At 61.5% G+C, this 22,345-nt stretch overlaps 10 protein-coding genes across 10 annotated transcripts; 4 read left to right on the top strand and 6 right to left on the bottom strand.

Annotated features, from left to right (window-relative positions):
- The first annotated feature begins 259 nt into the window (after positions 1–259).
- GGTG_08824 (poly(A) polymerase) lies at positions 260–2,335 on the top strand. The gene has a single exon (XM_009226666.1). The coding sequence runs from the start codon at positions 384–386 to the stop codon at positions 2,148–2,150; it is 1,767 nt and encodes a 588-aa protein (XP_009224930.1). The 5' UTR covers positions 260–383; the 3' UTR covers positions 2,151–2,335.
- A 25-nt stretch (positions 2,336–2,360) lies between these two features.
- GGTG_08823 (hypothetical protein) lies at positions 2,361–6,331 on the top strand. The gene has a single exon (XM_009226665.1). The coding sequence runs from the start codon at positions 2,769–2,771 to the stop codon at positions 5,835–5,837; it is 3,069 nt and encodes a 1,022-aa protein (XP_009224929.1). The 5' UTR covers positions 2,361–2,768; the 3' UTR covers positions 5,838–6,331.
- GGTG_08822 (hypothetical protein) lies at positions 6,312–7,265 on the bottom strand (the record flags this gene model as incomplete). The annotated part of the gene is made up of 1 exon (XM_009226664.1): positions 6,312–7,265. The coding sequence occupies one exon, from the start codon at positions 7,263–7,265 to the stop codon at positions 6,312–6,314; it is 954 nt and encodes a 317-aa protein (XP_009224928.1).
- A 478-nt stretch (positions 7,266–7,743) lies between these two features.
- On the bottom strand, positions 7,744–8,994 carry GGTG_08821 (elongator complex protein 4; the record flags this gene model as incomplete). Its single annotated transcript, XM_009226663.1, has 1 exon — positions 7,744–8,994. One exon carries the CDS (start codon positions 8,992–8,994, stop codon positions 7,744–7,746), a length of 1,251 nt encoding a protein of 416 aa, XP_009224927.1.
- A 241-nt stretch (positions 8,995–9,235) lies between these two features.
- On the top strand, positions 9,236–10,546 carry GGTG_08820 (UDP-glucose 4-epimerase Gal10). The gene is made up of 2 exons (XM_009226662.1): positions 9,236–9,721; positions 9,790–10,546. The coding sequence occupies exons 1-2, from the start codon at positions 9,369–9,371 to the stop codon at positions 9,902–9,904; spliced, it is 468 nt and encodes a 155-aa protein (XP_009224926.1). The 5' UTR covers positions 9,236–9,368; the 3' UTR covers positions 9,905–10,546.
- GGTG_08819 (hypothetical protein) lies at positions 10,232–11,354 on the bottom strand (the record flags this gene model as incomplete). Its single annotated transcript, XM_009226661.1, has 2 exons — positions 10,232–11,252; positions 11,308–11,354. The coding sequence occupies 2 exons, from the start codon at positions 11,352–11,354 to the stop codon at positions 10,232–10,234; spliced, it is 1,068 nt and encodes a 355-aa protein (XP_009224925.1).
- Positions 11,355–11,836: 482 nt separating this feature from the next.
- On the top strand, positions 11,837–13,540 carry GGTG_08818 (hypothetical protein). The gene has a single exon (XM_009226660.1). It carries the CDS (start codon positions 11,993–11,995, stop codon positions 12,692–12,694), a length of 702 nt encoding a protein of 233 aa, XP_009224924.1. The 5' UTR covers positions 11,837–11,992; the 3' UTR covers positions 12,695–13,540.
- Positions 12,705–16,912, bottom strand: GGTG_08817 (golgi apyrase). Its single transcript, XM_009226659.1, has 2 exons — positions 15,633–16,912; positions 12,705–15,520 (listed from the first exon to the last, which is right to left on the bottom strand). The coding sequence occupies exons 1-2, from the start codon at positions 15,643–15,645 to the stop codon at positions 13,413–13,415; spliced, it is 2,121 nt and encodes a 706-aa protein (XP_009224923.1). The 5' UTR covers positions 15,646–16,912; the 3' UTR covers positions 12,705–13,412.
- Positions 16,913–17,051: 139 nt separating this feature from the next.
- Positions 17,052–18,267, bottom strand: GGTG_08816 (oxidoreductase; the record flags this gene model as incomplete). The annotated part of the gene is made up of 5 exons (XM_009226658.1): positions 17,052–17,087; positions 17,183–17,291; positions 17,424–17,479; positions 17,574–17,883; positions 17,960–18,267. 5 exons carry the CDS (start codon positions 18,265–18,267, stop codon positions 17,052–17,054), a joined length of 819 nt encoding a protein of 272 aa, XP_009224922.1.
- Positions 18,268–18,795: 528 nt separating this feature from the next.
- GGTG_08815 (hypothetical protein) lies at positions 18,796–20,806 on the bottom strand (the record flags this gene model as incomplete). The annotated part of the gene is made up of 4 exons (XM_009226657.1): positions 18,796–19,271; positions 19,340–20,055; positions 20,137–20,601; positions 20,691–20,806. The coding sequence occupies 4 exons, from the start codon at positions 20,804–20,806 to the stop codon at positions 18,796–18,798; spliced, it is 1,773 nt and encodes a 590-aa protein (XP_009224921.1).
- Between the last annotated feature and the right edge of the window lie 1,539 nt (positions 20,807–22,345).

The following is a 22,345-nucleotide window of genomic DNA, read 5'->3' as shown; positions in this document are numbered from 1 at the left end:
CTGTATTGGGGATGCTTCCAGTTCTAGTGGTTTCGTGATGTGACCTGACAACGTTGGATTTCAGCTCAACTGGCTGAAATCGGTAGAGAACCCGCAATTCCCACTGTGTTCGCGGGACAAAAATGCTCTGTTGGCTCCCTGACTCACACCAAAATTTCGCTGAGAGCACCTGTTGAGTACAGTATGTAATGCCACAAGCTCCCACGGTATAACCGTTTTTCAACTGGCTCGCGATACCTCAATCGCTAAGGTACCATACGACGAAAATGGAGGGAAGAGAGCGGAAGAGTCACACATTGCGACACTCCGCGCCGCGCCTCACGTGTAATCGAAACAATCTCTCACCACGCGCACCGCGGCCCATGGGACTCATGTCGTAGTACATGTTTCGTGGTTTTGGTCGCCTGAAAAGTACGCTTCTGTTTGTTCTCCGCATGAAACGAAAGCTGGATCTGATATCAGACGGTCCGTCGCTGAAGCCCGGGATGCGTGCCATCTCGCTCAACCCGCGCGAGAAGCAGTTCAAAGGCCTGCTGTTAGATGTCGCGAGGAGCATCCATGACAAGGCCAAGGTCGAGGCGGCCGCGGTCGCTGTTGGCTCTGCAGCCGAGTCGGAGCCTGTCGTGCTCCGCTGGGCGGGCGGCTGGGTCCGGGACAAGCTGCTGGGCATAGAGAGCCACGACATCGATGTGGCCATCAACTCCATGACCGGCGAGGCCTTCACGAGCCACCTGGTCGAGTTCTGCGCCGACCCCGCCAACGTCGAGCGCCATGGCGTCACGCCCGGCGACATCGGCAACCTGCACAAGATCGCCGCCAACCCGGACAAGTCCAAGCACCTCGAGACGGTGGCCACGCGCATGTTCGGCATCGAGGTCGACTTTGTCAACCTGCGCAAGGAGACGTACGCCCAGGACAGCCGCAACCCGCAGATGGAGTTTGGGACCGCCAAGGAGGACGCCCTGCGCCGCGACGCCACTGTCAACGCGCTGTTCTACAACATCAATACAGACGAGATCGAGGACTTTGTCGGCGGCATGCTCGACCTGGAACGCAAGCTGATCCGCACCCCGCTGGAGCCGCTGCAGACCTTCACCGACGACCCGCTGCGTGTGCTGCGCCTCGTGCGCTTCGCCAGCCGCCTGGGCTTCTCCATCGACCCGGCCGCCGAGGAGACCATGAGCAAGCCCGCCGTGCTCGAGGCCCTGAGGCTCAAGATCAGCCGCGAGCGCGTCGGCATCGAGGTCGACAAGATGCTCAAGGGCAAGCACCCGCGCGACTCGCTGCACCTCATCGAGCGCCTCAGGCTCTACGGCGCCGTCTTCACCGACCCGACGCGCGGGCAGGAGGGCGTGCCGACGCCCGACATTTCCCGCTGGGCGGCCGCCTACGAGTGCATGCATCACCTGGCTGGCAACCGAACCCCCGGCTCCATCTACAACGTTCTCGTGCGCACCGAGGAGGACGCCGCCTTCGGCTGGACCATCGCCGCCCTGCTGCCGTGGGAGGCCCTGCCGGCGGCCGAGGTCCCGACCAAGGGCACGCACACGCTACCACTGGCCACGCTTGCCGCGCGCGAGGGCATCCGGGCCGGCAACAAACTATGCGACATAGTTACGGCCATGCATCGAAACCGCGCCCAGATTGAGGATCTTAAGCGTGCCGTGTGCGCGGGAGAGGCGCGGGCGCGCCAGCGTGACCTGATGGGCATGGCGGTCCGCGCCTGGGACACACGGACGGGCAACTGGAGGCTGCAGGTCCTGGGGGTCGCGCTGCTCGAGATTATGCAGCGATCGGATACGGGCGATTCGGCACAATCTAAGGACAGTGCCCTCGACACCCAGTCTGGCCAACCCCTCGGGAATCCCGCAGCCCGAGACGAGGTGCTGGCCGGCTGGCAAAAGTTCCTCGACCACCTGGACGAGCTGGACGTGCTGGAGGCGCCGTCGTTCAAGCGCCTGGTGGACGGGAAAATGCTCTCCAAGGCGTTGGGGGTCAAGCCGGGCAAGTGGATGACGCCGGCCATGGACGTGTGCATGGAATGGCAGCTCCGAAACCCAGGCGTGACGGACACGGTGGGTGCCATAGACGAGGTTAGAAAACGTGCCGACGAGCTAGGCATCGTTGGTGTGGCCAAGGCAAACTGCTGATATGCCCCCAGGCGTTGGGGCAGTATTTTATTGGCCTCGGTTCTTATCTTGTGTCAGTTTTAGACATCTCACTTGCTAGATTCTGAAGACACAATCAGTGAAAGTCTAGGCTTTGGGTAGCATCCATGCTCAGCTCCCCGCGTGCCAACCTTACCCCACAACAGTGCAGCGATCCACTGTTGGCCAGTGCGGATCTCCACTGGCTCAGCTCACGGTTGAAGACGTCACGCGTGGACGGGCCAAGTCAATGGGGGCAGCCCAGCCACGGACAAGGGCGACTTCCTCGGCTCCAACCTCCATCTTCGTTTTGTCTAGTCCGCTCGCCTCCTCGCTCTCCGCACTTTGGTGCACGGCTTGGACAGACCACGACCACACCAGCCCCGAACAAGAATCGACAAAGCTTTGGCAGAGTCGCGGCCTCCAAACCCAAATCACCCGCCGGAAGCGTCGGCTAGTCCCCATCGCGTGCTCAAAGATGCATCGTGCCATCCTGTCTTAGATCCGGGTCTCTCCCTGCTTTTCCCCATCCCGCCACGACCGATCCCCATCACCCTCACCAGCTTCCTCGCAGGGCCTCGCGCCCGCCTTTCTCCTCTTATCGCCTGGCCAATCTTCATCATGGCCGACCCAGGCGTCGCGGCAGCAGCGGCGCTGTCTCGGCACGATAACGCCAGCGTCTGGTTCAACCTCAGCAACTGGACCGTCCAGCACATGCCCTATCTCAACATGACCAAGCTCGCCCCGTCCATCGAGGACCTTGTCCTGGCCGGTCCCAGGATAGTCATGAAGCTCAGCCGCCTCGGCTCCGTCTTTTCCTTCCCCGACGCCGTCGACGGCTTCGGACAGCGCCATTTGCCCGACGCGACCCCTGACTCTACTATCGTTTTCGCCGCCACCACCGACCCCGTCGCCGCCGCCCGGTCCTTCATCACTACCGCCCCGCCCGCGGCAGCCCAGTCCCTCACCGCGGCCCAGGACGCCGCCGCCTCGCGCTTCTCGTTCGAGAGCGCGCGGAGCTTCGGCAGCGTCTTCAGCTACGCCACCAGCAAGTGGGCCCTCTGCTGCATGGCCATGGCCGTGGTCCTCAACCGCACACACATCTTTGCCGCCACACGGCGCCGCCTGCGTCTCCGCTGGCCCGTTCGCCTGGCCCTTCGTATCGTTCCCATCGTCCTCTTTACGTTCCAGGCCCAGAGCCTGGTCCAGTCTATACAATGCCAGACCTCGCCCGACTTTGCCGAGCTGCGATGGGGCAACGCCAGCAAGAGCTCCGACCTCATGTTCTCGCACGCAAACAGCTTCTTGCATGGCCTGAGCTCGGCCCTGCTGCTTGGCGACTCGGACGTGGATTCGTGCCTAGCCGTCCACATGATACCGCCACTGCCGTCGGCCAGCGAGGGTGCAGAGCAAGCACAACCGGACCTGCGAGGCTCGCTGTCGCTCCTCTGGCCGCTTTTTGGGAGCTTCTGCCTGAGCCAGTTCCTCGAGACCATCTCGTGTGCCGTCCAGGGGAGGCCGCTCGCCGCCGAGACGGGCATGACCCTCTTTGAGCACTCGCTTGCCTTTGCCGAGGCCGATGCCGCCATTAGCAACCAGCTGGGCTGGGGCCTATTCACCGCCTCGGCTTCGACAGCGGCAGGTGCCGCCAAGGCCGCGGCGTCTATGGGGTCTGCTGCCACCGGGGCAAATATTGCCATCACAAGGTCCATGATTATGAAGAGGGCCAATACGCCGCCCGAGGTGCTGCTGGTTGCCTTTCTCTCCGCCATGGGTCACGTCACCAGTCACATCCTCGCCGTTTTCAACCTGCAGTCAAAGTTCCGCCTGGTCAGCACCGGCTTCTACGCTGCCTGTTTCATGGGCTCCATAATCTGGAGCGGCTTCACCTTCTCGCTGGACGACCCTGCCCGACAGGGTCTGTTGAGGTTTCCCACCGTCTGCATTATCGGGTACATTCCCCACCTGCTGGTCCTTTTTGGCATGTTGACGTGCTGCTCCATCTATTCGCTCTCCCTGCTCCTGTCGGCTCTCTCGCCTCCCGAGGTGGGAACCTCACCCGACAATGAGGGGGAGGATCTCTCAACGCTGGGAGCTCGGCTCAGGCGCGCACACGACAACATGCAGGCAAATATCTCACTCTCGGACGTCCGGATCACGATGGAGATGGACTTTTACACGGCGCTCTTGCGGGCTGGGTTCGCCGCCATCTCCATGGCTAGCGAGGCCGTGTACTTGAACGAAGACCGGCGTGTGAATCTCAAGCGATACACGTGGCTCGAGGACGAAAGGCTGCGCGAAATCGAGCAGCTGCGCATGCAGTGGCTGCCCAACTCGCGCTACGATTCCAACGGCGCCATCGGCCTGGTTCCGGTCGTTCATGCGCAGACGGGGAGGACGGAAGGTGCTGGCGGGTACGCAACCACGGGCTATGCTAGGGAGAGGGCGGCACAAAAGGTGGCAAAAACGCGCGGCAGCGAGCGCGTGCGGCCGATGCGGGACGGTGTCGGGGCCCACGAGCGCAGCGGCAGGTGGCTGCTTGCCCTGGAGTATATCATCCACATCAACCGGCTGATGCTCAGGGTCTTGGCCATGGCCATGTGCAAGGCCCTGGCGCGCCTTGGATTCGCGAACCCTCCCCGGTTCCTGCGGTATCTGGCGCAGGAGCCCAAGCCGAGAGGTGCGCCCGAGGTCATGGACATGAGTACCATGGATTCCACAGATGCAGGCGTCGGCGCCAAGGTGGATGGCGTGCGGGATGGGCGAGGTCGTATCGTGGGCGAGTGGATGCGAGGCCAGGAAACCAGAGCCTACGTACCGTGGAAATCGGGCGTAGACCTGGAGGAAATCGTCACGAAACAGTTCCCTGAAGAGCAGGACACATCGGGCTTCCTGTACAAGTGGTGGCTGCGCGGCGGCTGGTGGGGGGAGGTTGACAGGAGCGGAGACTACCGTCCGCCATCCGACGACGGCGACCCGGACTTTGACGCCACCAGCGTCGTCTCCACCACCGAGACGGAGTCCCAGAGTGAGGTCGGCCGCTGGGACTCGGACGACAACGAGCAGGACTGGGAAGACGAAGACGACGGCCAACGCACGCCGACGCGGCGGTCGCCGTTCGCAACGCGGGAGTCGACGCCCATGGTGGACAGCCCCATGGCCATGGCGGACCTGGCGCGGCTGCTGCACCCGCAATCGCCCGAAGAGCGTGACGAGGCGCTCGCGCTGGCCGCTCACCTGGGCTCCGACGGCATCATGACGCGGAGCCGGTTCGCCAGGCTGTCGGCGCAGCGGCGCGCGCGCGTGCTCATGCCCGCGGGGGCCAGCAGCGCCGTCGACCTCGCCGGGCGGGTGCGTCATCCGCACCAACCCCGGCGGAGCCACAAGATGTCACCCGACGAGGAGGCGCAGCTGCTCGAGCAGATCCTACTCTCAAGGCGGGCACAAGCCGCTGGTGAGGGGTCGTCGTCGTCGCCGTCGTCGTCGTGGGCGACGGGGGCCGCCGGTATGGGCCCCGAGGGCCCGCAGTGTGTCGTCTGCCACAGCTCGTCGCGCACCATCATTGTCTGGCCGTGCCGCTGCCTCAGCCTGTGCGACGACTGCAGGGTCTCGCTCGCCATGAACAACTTTGACAAGTGCGTCTGCTGCCGCCGCGAGGTCATCAGCTTCAGCCGCATCTTTGTGCCCTGAAACCGTCGGGTTTGTTATCTCTTTTTCTTTTTTTCTTTCTTTTTTGCATATAGCTAAGTGTCCTGGTCATATCATCATCCCCTTTTCGTCATGTCCTTGCTGGGTCCATTATGCATTCTTGCTCTACTTGCTCTGGTATATTCCACATCTCGCCACGCCGTCAACGCCCGGGGTTTCTTGTTTTTGTCTGTCTCTCGGTGGTAGGATGACTGTCATTACGTGTCTATTTTGGCCTCTGGGTCACGAATGGTACAATGGTAACGGCCGAGGTATACTTGCATGTTGTACGACGGGACGATAGGGAGCCGGTTATGGAGTGGTAGCGGCTCAGGGAGTGGATGAAACACAATTACTGCGTTACGGTAGGTCAAAAGTGCGGCAATATGTGCCTGTGTGTAGCTGTCACGGCATAAAGAGCATGCTGGGTGTCATTGAATTCTCAACTGCGTTCCACTGCCAAGCCACTCCCGGTCATCACATACCAGCCCACTCGACACAGAAAGTGCGGACATTGGCGCCGTCAGTCCCGCCGGCCCCCTCCCCAGGCTCCTCGGCGCCGAGCAGCAGGCCCTTCTTGACCGCGCCCGCGAGCCGCCCGGTCCCGACGAGGTCCAGCAGCTCAACCTCCTCGTCCCACCCGTAGCTGTTTGCGATGAAGTGCGCGTGGAACCGGAACGGGTCCCCCGGGTAGACACTGTACTTGCCGCCGAACCGGAGCCCGGGCGTCATGAAGTATCCGCGGCTGCTGAGGTGCGCGTAGAGCGGGCATCCCTCGGGCGGTGAGAGCTCCCGGGGCTCCTCGGCGGGCGCCGGCAGAAGCCCCGCGCTGGTTGAGGGTGTCAGGTAGACACCGCCCGGGTTGCGACGGGCATCTTTCGAGGGCACGCTGGGCGGGGCAGGCGAAGAGGATGCAAACAGGGACGGCTCGTCGGCATCGTCCGAGGCCGGCACCGCGGGCGCCGTCTCAGGCACCAAGGCCTCCTCCGCTGGCCGCTTCGCATCCTTCTTCTTGCCCGCCGCCGCGGCGCGCGCCTCCCTAGCCACCTTGGCGGCGCGCGACCGGGCCGCCGAGGCCTCCTCAATGTCTAGGCGGACCTCGACGCGCCGGTCGCGGTGGGCCTGGGCGTACAGGGCGCGGCGGCGCTCACCCTCGGCCCTGGTCAGGGCCTCGAGGTGGGCGCGGGGGTCGTCGGCGAGGTAGGCGTCGCCGCGGGCGACCAGCAGGGCCGCCTCCTCGGGCAGCAGCTCGAGCGGCAGGGCCGAGAAGATGTTCTGGTTGGGGGCCTGGGGGTTAGTGCCGACCAGGACGGAGCACATGCCGTGGGCGCGGCGCAGGTGCATCACGTCGGCCAGGTCGAAGATCAGGTACCGCCCCGCCACCTGCGAGATGCGGATCGTCTTTGTCTCGGGGGGCGGAGGCGTCGCCATTTCTTCAACCGAGATCTGCAGTCATGGTCAGCAGGCTGCCGTACAGGCTAGAAGCGGCTGTAGAGTTTGCGAAAAGGGTAGATCCGGTGGAAATCATAAGTCTCTTGAGTTCTTTTTCAACATCCAATGTTTGTCTGTGGATTGACAGATTATAAAACTTTTTGCGTAATCATTTGGATCTGGGATTCGGGATCTGGTAGAGAAGAAATCCTTACCGTGAAGCTTTGGCATTGACGTGGTGGTCGAAACCGACTTGGAGAGTCGAGTTGGGGTGGGGAGAAGAAAATGCTCGATTCGAGAGGAGCTCCAGGTGATGCAGATATTTACTGCCATGACCCATCAGGGCGGTGAACCACCAGCGTCTCGTTCAGCAGGTGTGCCCTGTAAATTCTGCCCAAGTGCGCTGTGTTGCATCAGCAGCATTCAAGTTGTGACCCCCAACCAGTGAGTCACGATGGGCGCACACCACACTCCAAACTCAAAAGTCGATGCCGTCTTTGACGGTGCTGGCCGGAGACTTTTCCTTCTGCTCATCATCCTCCATGGGCGGGAGGCTGTACGGCTGGATGACCAGGCCCCGTGAGCTGCTGAGGCTGAAGGACAGATTGTCGCGAAAGTAGTTGCCCTCGGCACCGCCGCCCCCTTTCTCGTGGTAGACGGGCAGGGTGTAAACCCTGACCATGCCCTGCGCCTTGTCTGCGTCCTTGGACGACGGGTCCTTGCCGCTCGCCGCCGGGGGAGGTCCGGCACCAATGGTGGCCGGCAGGGGCACGAGCTCGATAACACCATCGCACAGAAGCTCCATCCAGCGCGTCAGGCCGGAGCCGCGTGGATAGAGAGAGACGGGCAGGCTCAGCAGCGCCGTCAGCCGCCGAGGGTGCAGCCGCAACAGGCCGCGGAGGGAGTGCAGGAACTGCAGGACCTCGGCCGAATCGCAGGCGCTGCCGGCGTAGAGCGAGGGCGAGAGCAGGCCCGGAACGACGACGCGATGGATAGAGTCCGGTGGGGAGGAAGCCAACCTGTCCCGGAGGTGCTTGGTGAAGTGTTTGAAAGGCGAGGTGGCTAACGACACTTGGTCGTCGTCGAGAGATAGCAACAAGCCCGTGTGGCTAGATGGCACTGCATGAAACTGTCCCTTGATGGCGGACGGGCCTAGCCTTTTGGTGAGGTCGTATGAGTGACAGAATGTAGCCGAGCCCCCGTCCCTCTCCCTCACCGGAAGACTCTGGGTTCTGCTGTTACTAAGGGCTGCGTAGCGCCATGCGATCTTCATCCTGTCCTCGGCACCCGGGGCTGGCCCAGGAGGTTTGCCCTCGGACGACGATCCGGGCCTGGATGTAGACTTTGGCGACGCCAGGCCTGGGAGCTCAAACTTCCACGCCTCAGGGAACCCAAGAAGGTGCACATGGTGCCCCTGCACAAGGCCCTCGGCGGCGTAGTAGCGGAGCAGCGCGCCCGCGAAATCGGTGGTGCCTTGCTCCTCGACCAGGATCGAGGACCCCATGGGCATACCGGCATGGCCGGCCAGAAGGGCGTCCAGCGACGCAGTTCCGGTTGAAGTGGTGAGGCGACCGTCGAGAGGCGACGGGCGCAGGCCAGGGGCTAGCTGCTGCTGCGGCGGGGGCTTCTGCTGAACCTGGGCCTGCGCTAGATGCCTCGTAGATGCTGCGGCGCCCGGAACGGCACTTGGGGTGGCCGATATGACCGCGTTGCGCTTTCTAAAAGACATTCTCGATCGCCCTCGCGAGGGAAGCTGGTCCGAGTTCTAGGGGGATCTTTTTGATATGTTCCATCTCGATGGGGGTGCCGAATTTCATCCGTCTGGGAAATTCCAGTGACGGCATGCGCTTCCAGCTCACCCCTCAGCGCAACGGCTCTGAGGGGCAGTGGGGTCACGTGCCGTTCAGTGCCTGCCGCCCCGCTGAATTCCTCTGAGGTTGAGGTCATCCTGCCGGGAACGGAGCGAATCCAAGAAAAAAAATTGATCGACGCGACAACTTCGAGCCTGCCGCCCTCTTGCCCAGAAAGCGACAAAGACAACCCACCACACGGCCGCGTCCAACCTCGTCCCAACACCAAGAAGACACGCAGCGCATCCCCACAATGGCCGGCTCGACAGGCGACGCGCAGCTTTTCGAGGGCGTGTTCAAGGTGACGCACGTGGACGCGGTCAAGTACGACCGCGTCGCGCGCATCACGGCCACGTCGGACGCCGCCAGCGCCGACCCCATGGACATGACGCTCGACATCAACACGGAGCTGTTCCCCATGTCCGAGGGCGACGGCTTCCGCGTCGTCCTGGCCACGTCGCTCGCCCTCGACGGCAGCAAGGACGAGGAGAAGGGCTGGCGCGACGCCTCCAAGCTCGGCGGGCCGCCCACACTGGCCGATAATTTTGACTACGTGTGCTACGGCAAGGTCTACCGGTTCGAGGACTCGAAGAACGGAGAGCAGATGTGAGTATTTGGGTAAAAGGGCCGGGGTTCGCGGCCGGGCTCGTGCTGACCGGCCTGCCAACCTACAGCAAGGCCTACATGTCGTTTGGCGGGCTTCTGATGTGCCTAAACGGGCCCTACAAGAAGCTCACCCCGCTCAGGGTCGACTACGTCTATCTCCTCGTCAAGGGCAGCCAAGATTAGGCGGGCCCTCGGAACGGCGCCGACCCGCCGTCTTCGCCCAAACGCAGCGCCAGGCCCCATGTCTCTGCGACCAGCGGATCATTGGCTACGACGGATGAATAATGAATAATCTAAAAGAATAGATGGGAGTCCGAGTATGGTTGAGTTGGCCCCGGTATCAGGGTAGTGGTCAGGCAGGGCACGGGAACAGGAACGACGACATCCGGTCCCAGAGATGTGCTCGCCAAAGGCCTGCATGGTATATGTGAGGACGGGGACGTGGCAGTCGGATCTTGCCTATGGCCTTGTTGTTTTTTCTTGTACTGGCACCGGCAGTCCGACCTCTGCTCACGTCTGTGTGGTTTGACCAGCCAACTCGGCCACGGCGCGGTGGTGAGGCCCAGGGAAGGGAATGACCCTGTGCAGGTGCCGGACGATGTCGTCGTAGCAGGGCTCGTTGCTCCTGTTGATGATGCCGCGGCGCATGAAGAAGTCGAGCGTGACGCCGGCGCAGTTGGGCTTGAAGCGGCCGGCGGCCAGGTTGGCCTGGACGTCGGGCACGTCCATGAGGGCGAAGCTCTCGACCTCGCCGTCCTTGGGCCGCGGCGTGGTCCCCTCGGGTAGCTCCAAATCGAACACCCACTCGCACTCCGGGTACACGTGCCCCTCCTCGCCCGACCGCGCGTCCGTGACGTAGACGTAGGTGATGGCGCCCGCCGCCCTCGCGTTGGCGCGCACCACTTGCCCGGGAAGCGACGCCTCCTCGTCGGCCTCGCGCACCATGCACTCGAACGGGTCCTCGCCCGTCATCAGCCCGCCCGCCACGGCGTTGTCGAGCATGCCGGGGAACGACGACTTGGTCGCCGCCCGCGTCGGCACCCACACGCGGATGCCGTGCGGCGCCTCGGGCGCCACCACGTACGCGTTGACGTGCACCCCGTACCGCATGCTGCCCACCAGGCCGAGCGCCGCGCGCTCCATGCTGAAGACGAGCTCGCCGTCATTGTTGTTGTTGTTCATGCCGCCGGGGCCGAAGACGGGCCACAGCTCGTCCCGCCACCCCTTGACCAGGATGGGAAAGGCGGCGGCCTCGCGCAGGTGCTGCGCCACGGCGGCGACGCGGCGCGTGCGCTCGGGCTCGTCCAGGGGCTCCTCGCCCGGCCACCGGAAGACCGAGACGGTGCCGCGGGCGGCGTCGAGGCGCGTCTGGCCCCGGAGCGCCTCGGGCACCCGCAGCAGGCGGTCGTAGATGTCACGCCTCATGTAGCCCAGCGCCGTCTCGGAGCCGTCGGGTGCGGGCCACACCACGGTGTAGAGGCCCGCCATGGCGGTTCTGTGGCCGTCCGGGTCTAGCATGGGGTCGGGGAAGCTGGAAGGGCCTGTCAGCTGCCTGTCGGTGGCGTGCTGGGGGGGTTTGAACTCACGTGTTGACCCTCTTGGCTAGGTCTATGTTCTCCCAGTGGCGCTCCATCCTGTTTCTGCTATGTGCTGTCCGGGGTTCTGCTTCTCGCGGATGTCGAGATGTGTTGAGGAGGACAGGCTTGCCTGGCACCAAACGATACCTACCAACTTAAAATGCCCCAGCTCATGCAGCTATTTGACTGTATGCGAGTAATGCGTCACACTCTGCATCCACTAAGGCCCGTCAAGCGGGTGAATATGACGCCGCAGGACGATAAGACTAGCTGCAGGTCTATGTGCTTGACTGCAGACGGCCCTTGGAGCCCCACCGCAGGACTCGAGTTTGGCCGATGGATCAGTATTCATTCCCGCGTTTGACAGCCCTACGAGCGTCATCGCAGGACTGACGACGCAGGGGTCTCAGGCGAGGGAAACGTTGAACCCATTGAGATTTACAGCCAGCCAGTGTGGACCAGGCCGTGCTAGAAGCCAGCCGAACGCACCAGAAGTCTCTCCACCATCCCCGCCGGCGCCGCCGCAGTGAACAAAGCCCCCTGAACAAAAGGAGGCAAAAAGGGCACATAAACGGCCAACACCAAATCACGTCATAGCGCGGCGAAGGCGTAGCAAAGACTACAATACACCAGTTCTATATACAGCTACTCGAGAGTAGCCACAACCACAGACACAACAACAACAACAACAAAAATGGCACAGCCCCTCTTCGGCCTCGTGCCAGCAAACCTCCCCTGCATAACCGCCCCGGCCGAGACGCCGTCCCCGACCTCCTTCATATACTCCATCGGCGCCGGCGCCGCGCCCTTCTCGCACCTCGTCGTCTTCCTCCTGCCGGGCGTCGCGCTGCCCGACGGCACCGCCGCCGCCATCTACCTGGTCACGCCTCCCGTCAGCCCCGGCTCCCCGCCCTCGTCCCGGTTCCTGGGCGGCGTCGGCCCGGGCAAGGAGAGCGCCATCTTCAACCTGCGCTCCTCTTCCTCTGCCGCCCCGCCTAGCGCGGACCAACAACAACAACAACAACAACAGCAACAGCAGCAGCAGCAGCAGCAGCAGCAGCAGCAGCAGCAGCAGCAGCAGCAGCCCGTGGTAATCGGTATAAGCATCGAGCCCGCCGACTCGGTCGCCGCGCGCATCACCGAGATCAAGGAGGCCAGGGGAGCAACAGCAGCCGGAGACGGCAACACCAACAGCGCCCTGGTCGTCGCCAGGCCCTCGACTTTGGTCCTGGCCCAGCGCATCATCCAGAACGCCTTCAACTTCCTGGCCAGCTTCAGCGGCACCACGGCCGGCCAGGTAGAGGTCGTGCCGCTCAAGGCCTTTGAGGAGTGGTGGCGCAAGTTCGAGGGTAGGGTACGCGCCGACCCGGGCTTTCTGGAGCGCGCAGAAAACTAGTCGCTATGCTGGGGTGTCACTTTTCAACATTTGGTCTGTTTGGCGTATCGGGTAGGAGTTCTCACGGTTGCATGTTTTCAATGGCTCGGGAACAGTACAAGTATATCACAACGTAAATTCTATCATCAAGACAAACAACTATCAGGAGGCGTCATTGCCGTAAAGGGCATCCTTTGGCATAATTCTCAGTTTGCCAGCTCGGAGCAGTCCACGTTCAACCCTGAGCGGTCCTGTTTTTGTAACTCCCGAGGCGGCATCAATAAGCTCGTACAGAAGAAAGCAACACGTATACAACAAACTCAACAAGCCATCTGGAACATTGCTCGTGCGGAAGTGTAATCGCTGCCATCCAGTTGACGCCTTTTTTCTCCGTGGGCCCAAGTCTGAAAGAAAATAACAAGATCCCCCATCCCAACCAAGCAGAAATGTACAAATAAAGACGATAAAGGGTAAGAACCGTATAAAATAAAGAGTCGTAGTAGAAACAGCAGTAATCGATACCGACAGGACCGAAGACCAAAGAGTCTGCATGTTCTAGATCATGCTGTCTTGTTTTGTGCGAGGCCCGCCATAAAGAAGCGAATAGAAAAAGAAACCGAGCCTGGCGGCAGGCTTCCCAGCTTGATGGGGAGGGGATAAGAAAGTGAATCCAAAAATAATTGAAGAGCGTAATATGAACACCAAACACCGGACAAAAACGACGAGATCAAATCGCGTGTCATGTCTCCTGGAGTGGCGACTTCATGGGGCTTTTCAGCCTCGTGGGGCTGCTGGCACGACTCCGGCGGCCGGCGTTGGACATCTGGAGCGTGGGAACCAGCCGTTCGCGGCTCTCGGTCCTAACCACAAGGCCGCTACGGTCGATAGCCGACCCGGCCCTGAATTCGTCGTACACGTCCATGTTGAGTTTGGGCGTCGCGAGCCCGGACGAGCGGCCGTTGCCCGAGATTGACACGACCTGGCGCCGGATGCCAGACGAAGCAGATCCCTCGCTGCTGCTGCTGTCTGACCCCTCGCTTCCGTCCGAGTCAATGTCGCCGAGCGCGAACTGCTCTGCCTCGCCGTCCTCTAGTAGGCGTTCGTAGTTGGTGGTGCCCGCCCGCCCGAAGAGCTTGTTGCGAAGGCCCGTCAGCCCGCGGCCGCTTTTGCGAGGGCTGCCTGCCCTGCGCGAACGCCGAGTGAAACCGTTGATCTTGGAGAAGAGCCGTAACCTCCGGTCCTTCTTCCTAAAGATGTAGGCAAGCACCACGAGGATCAAGATGAAGAGGAGGAAGCCCGAAGTCGACTTGGATCGAGCCTTTTCGAGAATGTCATCGGCAGCGTCACCCCAGTCGTCGCCGTCGCCTTCCTGTTGCGAGATGGGGTTCCAGGTGGAACCGGCATGGTTGAAGTCGTCGGGGACACCCTTCGCGTTGCTGCCGAAGCCTACGGGCAGGGCCTTGGCGGAGGTCTCGGCAGGCGGGACCTGGCCGGCGGCATAGAGCACCATCTTCCCCAGGGTCCAGCTGACCTCGACGCCATCGATCGTGTCGACCGCCTTGAATGGATCCAAAAAGCCCTTGTCCTTGGCAGTCTCCAGTGCGCCCTTGGATACGTTGTGCGCGTGGGGGGTTTTGTCCAGACCGAGGCGCGGGATGCCGATACCTTCGTGCAGCACGTTGAGCAGCCAAGAGGCCTTGAAGCATGCCTCCTGGGCGTTTCTCGCCTTGTGCTTCCCGCGAGTGTCCAGCTTCGCCTCGATGTCGTCCCAGTCCTGGTTGCAAAAGTCGCGAACCCTCTGCTGATATGTCGTGAAGTCGTAGGCCGTATCGCCCTTGCCAAAAACGCCGTGGGTCGTGTGCCAGTACTCGGAAACGCCAACAAAGTGGTTCACGTCAAAGTCGATGGCGGGTACGTGTTGGCCGTTGAGCAGGCACGGGTGGTCGACACAGGGGGCGTCCTTGTTCAGAAGCGGCCTCGTCTTAACCTCGCATTCGTTGAACAGGCCGGTGCCGATCAGGGTGCGGTTGCGGCTGGCTGAGCCTTGGACGACCTCGCCATGCATCGTTGTCCTCAGCCCCTTGGGCATGCACGGGTCCGGGATCTCGGAGCTTCCCGCACTTGTGCCCTCAACTAGGCTCTTCACGTATCGCTCCCTGGCCTGGTTCACGCCGAAGCCGAGCCATGTCGTGGTAAAAACCTTGTGCTCGGCCGGCTGGCCGTCCAAAGTGCGCAGCCGAAGCAGCTTCAGGTCGTCGGCGTGCTTCTGGGCTTCGGTGGAGTTGGGCGCGAAGGCGATCTGGGCCGAGGCGCCGCCCATGTCGAGGAACCCGTACGTATGGTGGCCCTTTCCGTGCTGGTGGTTGTCGGGCCGGTCGAAGCCACCCAGGAGGTAATTTGAGGCGACCCAGCCATACAGTCCTTCGGTCTCGCCCTTGATGACCTGGATGTGGAGGTCGCAGTCGGGGAGGGAAAACATGGTGTGGGTTTGGAGGTACGAGCAGATCTCGCCGAGCAGAGCCTTCTGCTGCATCTGGGGCAGGAGTCGCATGCCGGCGGTAGCCATCAGGAAGATTGGGGTGTCGGCCTGCTTGTGTTCGGGAACGTACTTGACGGCATGGGCGACGAGGTCCTCGAGGTGCTCGGGGCCGACGTCGGATGGGTTGCTGCCAAAGGTCGACACGCCAGGGCGCGTCTTCTTGGTCCATTTGTCCTTGGTCTCGAGCTGCGGTAGCCGCTGTAGCTCCTCCGGCGAGGCATGTTTCCGCGCCTTTGCTGGATCCTTCCACCTGTAGATGTGTAACCGCGTGCCGGAGGAACCCGCGTCAAGAATGACTCCGTATCGCCCTGGGAGCAAACAAGACAGCGTTAGCACACTGCAGACGCAGAGGCCCGAGCAATGGATTGCTGACGGGACACAGGTCGCGCCGAGGCGGTTGGGGCGAGGCTTGGGTCGTACATTTTTTGCCCATGGGGACGGTTGGGGTCCTCGAGGGACTCGATTAATTGACGAGACAATTTGCCAATAAGGAGGCCCGAGTAACAGAGACAAAGAATAATTAGGGGGTGTTGGAGTCGGTTGGTTGACTGGTAGGGATCGACATGGAAGATTCGTAGGAGAAGGAGGAGACGAGGAGCAGCCAAGAATTGCTTGCTCACAGCTGCGGTGCGATGGCGCGATGCAGCCTTCCCGGGCAAGCAGGCGCAGTCGTGCGAGATAAGGGATGGACGTCACAGAGCTCCCTGCCTGGCGGGAAATGGGATGAATGTGGGCCCGTGTTGTCGGGCTTGGTCAAGCTTGCATGGAGCCACAAAGCATAAGCCAGATAAAAAAGAGGGGTCGACGGCAATACGAGAAAAGGGCAGAAGATGGACGCAGGTTGATTACGAGCGAGCGGGAGGCTGTGAAAGTACAGAACAGAGACAACGGGCGTCGAGCGAGAGTGAGAAGGGGAAGCCCCGAGAAGGAGAAGCAGAATCAGAAGCAGATGCGCGCCGACAGGGCTGTGGATACAACGAGATAAGGCCCCGGGCAACGAGCCGATGGGGAGGGAGACAAAGACGAAAGGAGGAGCAGAGGAGAGGAGAGAAAAAAAAATAAACAGAGGACTTGGTTGGTCTCGCGCAGGGCCCTGGTCGACATTAGCTCCTCAATTGCCTGCTGCTTGCAGATGCAAAGCACCGGGGCGGGGCTCCAGCTAAAATTGTGCACAAGATTGTGAACCCACCCTTTCCCACACTGCCCGAATGCCCGACCGAGAGGGCTGGGGTTTTTCTTTTTTTGGCATCCCCTATCCGCCCGCATAAGTCCGTGGGGAAGATCGCCACATGGTTTGCCATGCTGGCCAGATAGGCCGGTACAGGCCGGTCCCTGCTGGTCAACACTTATGCATAAGTACCTCTCTATCGGCCGGGCTGTGGCGTCGTTGGCGTGGTTGCATCTGAGACAGCGGCCATCAGGAGCACAGTGGGAGCTGTCTGGGAATGACTGGGCTAGTGGTGGCGCTTGTGGGGACATTGGGCAGTGCGCTCTTGCTAGCTACACGTATTCGCACTGAGCAGCCGATATCTTCCATCAACTAGCGGGTTTCTCGCATGCAGGCACAGCCGCATAAAACACCCCTCCGACTCGGGCGCCACTGGAGGATGCTGATGAATGAATGCGATGGGATTTGCTTTATTCGAGACGGTACTTTTCAATCCGCCCTAGCGTCAATACGAGCCCTTTTTTTTTTTTTTGCTGCATGAAAACGCCTTGGATTGAACACTAGCAGCAAAGGGCGCCATTCCCAGCCGCTGTCGAGGCACCGAGGCCCGCAGTCTGCCTGAGCTGACAGTTTTCCCGCTGCAGCCAACGCGACACCACCGGGCTTCAAATTCATGTCGGCTTGCGGTGCATCACGCCAGCGGCAGCCTATCGTGCCACGTCCAAAAGGACGGGGTGGTCAGCAGAGTCACCCCCAACGTCCGAAATCGCACCAGCTTGCGTTTTTTTTTTTTCTTTCTTACCTGGTGGCTCGGGAAAATCAGCGTGTCGGCAACGACCACGTTCTCTCGTCGGCCCGCGACAAACACAACCACCTCGGCGATGTCGTCGGGCGTGAGCGGATCACAGCCGCTGGTTGGACCAAGAATTGTCAATCAGTGACGAGAAGAAAAAACTTGCTTCCCGCCTTCCGAAACGGACGAGGCGTCGCTGTAGTGGTCGTAGTGCGCCTTGTGAAACGGCGGGTAAGGGTTCGTGACTTACGCGTAAACCGCATCGGCCTTGGCCTTGTCTCCGTTGAAGCGGACGACGGAAAACTCCTGTGTTGTGGCCGTGGCCTTGTGTCAGCTACTCAGCCGCTTCTTGTTTCCACCCACAAAACCACCCGCCAAGACAACAACCAAACAAACCCACCGTCTCTACCTGGCCCGGGTCGACCTCCATGACGCGGATGTGGGTGGCGATCAGCTCCTTGCGCAGGCTGTCGCTGAAGCTGCGCACGGCGGCCTTGGTGGCGCAGTAGATGGACCCGCCGGCGTAGGGCTCGCGGCCGGCGATGCTGCCGATGTTGATGATGTCGCCCCGGCCGCCCTCGGGCCGCTCCTTGAAGACGGGCAGCACCGCCTGCGTCAGGTTGATGAGCCCCGTGACGTTGGTCGCGAACATGACGTTGATGTCCTCCTCGGCGATGGCGGGGGCCTGCGCCACGCCCTTGACCAGGCCGCTGCGATTGCGCTGTTATTACCAGAGGACCAATCCCGAGTGAAGCCACTTGCGAGCGAGGGGGCGGGGGTCGTTACGCATTGTTGACTAGCACGTCAATGTCGCGGAACTCGTCCGGCAGCGCCTGCACGAACCCCCGGACCTCGGCCGGGTTGCTGACGTCGAGCCGGAACGGCAGCACCTTGACGCCCGGCCCGACCTCGGCTGCGATCTGGGCCGCCACCTCCTTGAGGGTGTCGATGCGCCGCGCCGTCAGCACCAGCTTCAGGTCCTTGGGGCTGGTGCGCGCAAACTCAAAGGCGCAGCTGCGCCCGATGCCCGACGACGCCCCCGTGATGACGATGGTCTTGCCCTCGAGGCGTTTCGCCATGGCGCTGCTCGACATTCTGGCGGGTGCTGCTGCTGCTGCTGCTGCTGCGAGTACCGATGTTGGTATGGCTATAGTACGCGGGGGGCGTGGGGGTCTCTGCGAGAGGACGGTGCGGAGGGTTGTGACGGCTGTCCTTGCAGCTGAGAGTAGCATGTGAATCTTTTGGGGAGAGTGCTAATCAAGGCCGCGAATTGGCTGTGTGCCGTATCTCATGCGTCGAGATGGAGATTTCACACCGGGTGTCGCATCAACACGGCTCCATGTGTCAGTCATCTCGTTATCGTTGCCGCCCTCCGATTCCGTCATACCTTTTTAGCTCTTTCGCAATGCCCGACCCCGCAAACGTGGGATCCGAGGGGTCAAGGAAGCACAGCGCCCCGCCGGAATCCATCGATGGCATCAAAGTCAGCACGCAAGCGCAGTATAGATATCGAATAAGAATACCACTAGCGCTGTGTAAAACATGCCGCGCTCCTAGACGCCGACGCTCATACAATTCAATAATATCCAAAAAAAAAAAAAAAAACAGCAGCAACAAAGTTGTCACACCTCTGCCGACGCAGTTCCCGGCGTTCGCTTGCCCTCCGTCCTAGACCCGCCAATCTCCCCGCTAGGAGACGACGCCACGTCCGCGCCCCTCTGGCGCCTCCTCTCGAGCTCGTCCTGTGCGTGCCGCTTCCTTGCCTCCAAGAGCGAGACCCGCCCGCGTTGGTACGAACACAATGCCGCAATCACCCCCAACGCGCCCACCGCGGCCGCGAGGATCATGTCGTGCCGGAAGGCATCTGCGTACGCCTGGCGGACGAGATCCATGATGTGTTGCACGTCTTGTGTGCCGCCGCCGCCGCCGTCAGCAGTGACGCCAGCCGGCCCGCGCGTCTCGACGGCGGCCAGCTGCGTCACGGTGAGAACGCCGCCCAGCTGCCGCTGCACCTCGTCCGCCAGCATGACTGAGGATGCCGCGATCCCGAGGCTGCTGCCCAAGACGCGCATTTGTGCTGTAATTCCCTGTGCTGGGGCTGTTGGCAATATCCCACGTGGTTAGCTCCAAGTCTGGGGCTAGATCGGACGCTGGGGTCTTTCGTACCGTGTTCGCGAACCGGCGCCTCGACAATGCCAATCATGGTAGAGCAGCTGGCCGAGATACCAAAACCGAGCCCGATAAAAACCAGGAACCCGAGGGCCTTCGGATCCAGCTCCTGAGAGTCCGAGATGGTGGTCTCGAGCGCGGTCCCCAACACCATGAGACAGCTCCCCGCCACGAGGGTCTCGCAGATGCGATTCTTGTCGCGGCTGATGGCACCACCTGCAAAGCTACCCGCGGCGACGCCGGCCAGCATGGGCAGCAGCAGCACCCCCGCCATCAGGCTCTCGCGCCCGTTAACGACCTGTAGACGTAACGGCATCGAGAAGAGCGCCACGAAGAAGGCGAAGCCCATGAGCGCTGTGTTGAACAAAGTCGCCAGGTAGACGTGGTTGCGCACGAGCGTGAGCGGGAACGCCGCCATGAGGCGGTCGGCGCCCCCGCCGCCCCGCGACTCGATGAACCACTCCCAAACGAACAGGAGCACCCAGCACGTCCCACCGACAGCGAGGGGTGCGATGAAGCCCGAGTCCTGCCAGCCGTGCGAGTTCCTGGCGACATTTTGGAACGCAAAAGTCACGAGAACTGCTGCTGCGATGAGAAGTGCCGAGCCCACATAATCAACATCTTTCCAGGACCGTTTCTCGATGCTCGGGAGATGGTGTTCTTTCGGCCAGCTGAGATAGAAGACGGCTAGAGAGACGGTGCCGATCGGTCCGCTATCAGATGGGCCAAGAGTTAGCCCGGGGATGCCAAAATGAGGGAGAGGGGTTCAGGGGTTAGTCGTGCTTGTGGCCTACTTGATCCAGAAAACCCATCTCCACGAAGCGTACTGCGTGAGGATGCCACCCAACACAGGTCCCAACACGCCGGCGACGGCAACAACAAGACCGGCGAGCGCGGCGATGTACTGCTTCATGTGGTTCGGAGCCAGCTCGGGCCAGATGATCATGGAGAGCGAGTAGAGGCCGGAGCCGCCCACGCCCTGCAGCGCTCGACAGACGAGGAGTTGCTCTAGGCTCTGGGCGCATCCGCAGCCGATGGAGAAGGCGAGAAATACTACGAAGGCGGCCAGGAAGGCATCGCGACGGCCGGCCACATCGGCGATACGGGCGAACAGGACTGCGCAGCCGAGGTACGCGAGCGTGTATGACAGTACCACCCAGTTGATGCGATCCAGCGACTCGAACTCCTTGCCAATGGCAAGCAGACTGGTGGCGATGATGGAGGTGTCCAGCATTGCCATCAGTAGACCCAAGGAGATTCTAGACCAAAATGGCGGCCTGTCAGCGGAACCTGCGCTGAGGCTAAGCAGGCAGCAGATGCCGAGTAAAGTCAACAACATCACACTTACCCGACACTGAGAAGCCAGAACCGGACCGGCGGAAGGTCCGAGTCGATCAAGGCGGCATCGGCTCGGTTGATGGGCTCTGTAGAACTGGAAACGGGTGCCTCTGGGGACGCTGCCATGTCGTGGCGCCGGGGAGGGTCCGCCGGCGTGGCACTGGAGCGGGTAGCTGCGTCAAGAATGGTTACACAGAGGCTTTTGAGCCGCAGGGAGATAGTGAGGGTGGTAGGTTTGTGCTGTGGCCTTGTTGAACCAACAACAACATCATCGAAGTGCCACAGAGCGAGCAGGGCGATATATACGGGCGGCGGCGTTTGTCTGCTGAGCGGCGTGGGCGATGATGCAAGCTTCTAGACGGCCCATGTTTGTACCGGCGTCATAGAAGGACGAAGCTCAGGGGCGGTGAACACAATGCATATGTGCCATCGAGAGGGTCTGGATGACGGGCTCGACGCCCAAGAGAAAACGGGAGCGAGTGCGAGTGCTTGTGGGGCCAATATGGAGATGATATGCCGCAGCCAGAGAATCGGAGTGATATGTAGCCGGCTTGTTGCCTGGTTATGCAGGGGGCTTTTGACCCCGCCGGTCCGGTGAGGCAGGAACTGAAGCCTCCTGGCTGAGCATGGCGCCCACACGCAGTACAGCATGAGGATGGGATACAGGGCGGGCGCCCGGGTCCTCGTGGCATCGTATGGACATGGCTGGCGGGGAGTCGTTCGAAGCTGGTTTTGTGGCGTGTGCCAAAGGGAGGACGTCCCTTTCGGCCGTTAGCCGACACCCTGGCGCGGCCATAAACATGCTAGCGGGCGAGGGCGGGATGCGGTGATGCACCTGGCCCTGCTTTTGCTTAGCTGCTTTTGTTTAGCGAAAGCGACGCTAGCAAGTTTACTCGGCCGAACGAACCAAAGGCAGCTAGCCTGTCGGCCAAAAGGGAAAGGTGGACTCCGAACGGTCAAGACTAGCGGTAGACAAGATGCATGTGCGGGATTCCGAGTTTAGTGTTGGTCGTGGCTTGAAGGTCTCGTCATGACGAGAAGCCAATGCAATCCAAGGCAATATCCATACCAGCTCATTAGCACAGACCCACTGCCTGCACCGTTGATGGCTCATTCCCAACCAACAAGCCCCATCTCCTTTCGGCCGTTACTTCCTCGGTTCTCCCACCGCCTGGGGTTTGCCAAGCCCGAGCTCTCAAGGCGCATCTGAGCATTTACGTCCGTATAGGTAGGTAGGTACCTGCCTTGCCCAAGTAGCCATGCCAGGGCTGGCGATCTGCGTCCGTAATCTCAAACACATTCAAGATCCGACACCTAGCCGTCTTCGCACATACCAGCACCTGAAAAGCCGGACGACAACATCAAATCGGGTCCCCATCGCTGACTTGCCGACTTGCCCCCTTCAACCCCAAAGGTTTGGGGGCTGCCGTGAGTACGAGGTCAGCATTGAGCATCCTCTGTCTGCGGCGTTGCCTCACCACACTACGCAACGTTGCAACCTGTCATCCGGGGCCTAGCACCTTTATTAAACGCCCCCAGGTTTGCTTGCAATTGCTCCCCACGGCTCGGCCTTTATGCCCCCGTCGCTCGGTCTCTATCCTCGCTCTCCGTCGCCCGAACCCCCACCCCGGCCGGGCCCGACGGTGTCGAATCTGGGGCCGTTCT

This window comes from Gaeumannomyces tritici (assembly GCF_000145635.1).
Source record: "Gaeumannomyces tritici R3-111a-1 unplaced genomic scaffold supercont2.4, whole genome shotgun sequence".
Lineage (NCBI taxonomy): Eukaryota > Fungi > Ascomycota > Sordariomycetes > Magnaporthales > Magnaporthaceae > Gaeumannomyces > Gaeumannomyces tritici.
Note: the sequence above shows the minus strand (reverse complement) of the source record. Positions and strands in the feature narration are given on the sequence as shown.

Coding starts and splice junctions, on each gene's coding strand:
- GGTG_08824 (XM_009226666.1), top strand. CDS start 384: ATGTTTCGTGGTTTTGGTCGCCTGAAAAGTACGCTTCTGTTTGTTCTC.
- GGTG_08823 (XM_009226665.1), top strand. CDS start 2,769: ATGGCCGACCCAGGCGTCGCGGCAGCAGCGGCGCTGTCTCGGCACGAT.
- GGTG_08820 (XM_009226662.1), top strand. CDS start 9,369: ATGGCCGGCTCGACAGGCGACGCGCAGCTTTTCGAGGGCGTGTTCAAG. Junction 9,722..9,789: donor TCGAAGAACGGAGAGCAGAT/GTGAGTATTTGG, acceptor GCCAACCTACAG/CAAGGCCTACATGTCGTTTG.
- GGTG_08818 (XM_009226660.1), top strand. CDS start 11,993: ATGGCACAGCCCCTCTTCGGCCTCGTGCCAGCAAACCTCCCCTGCATA.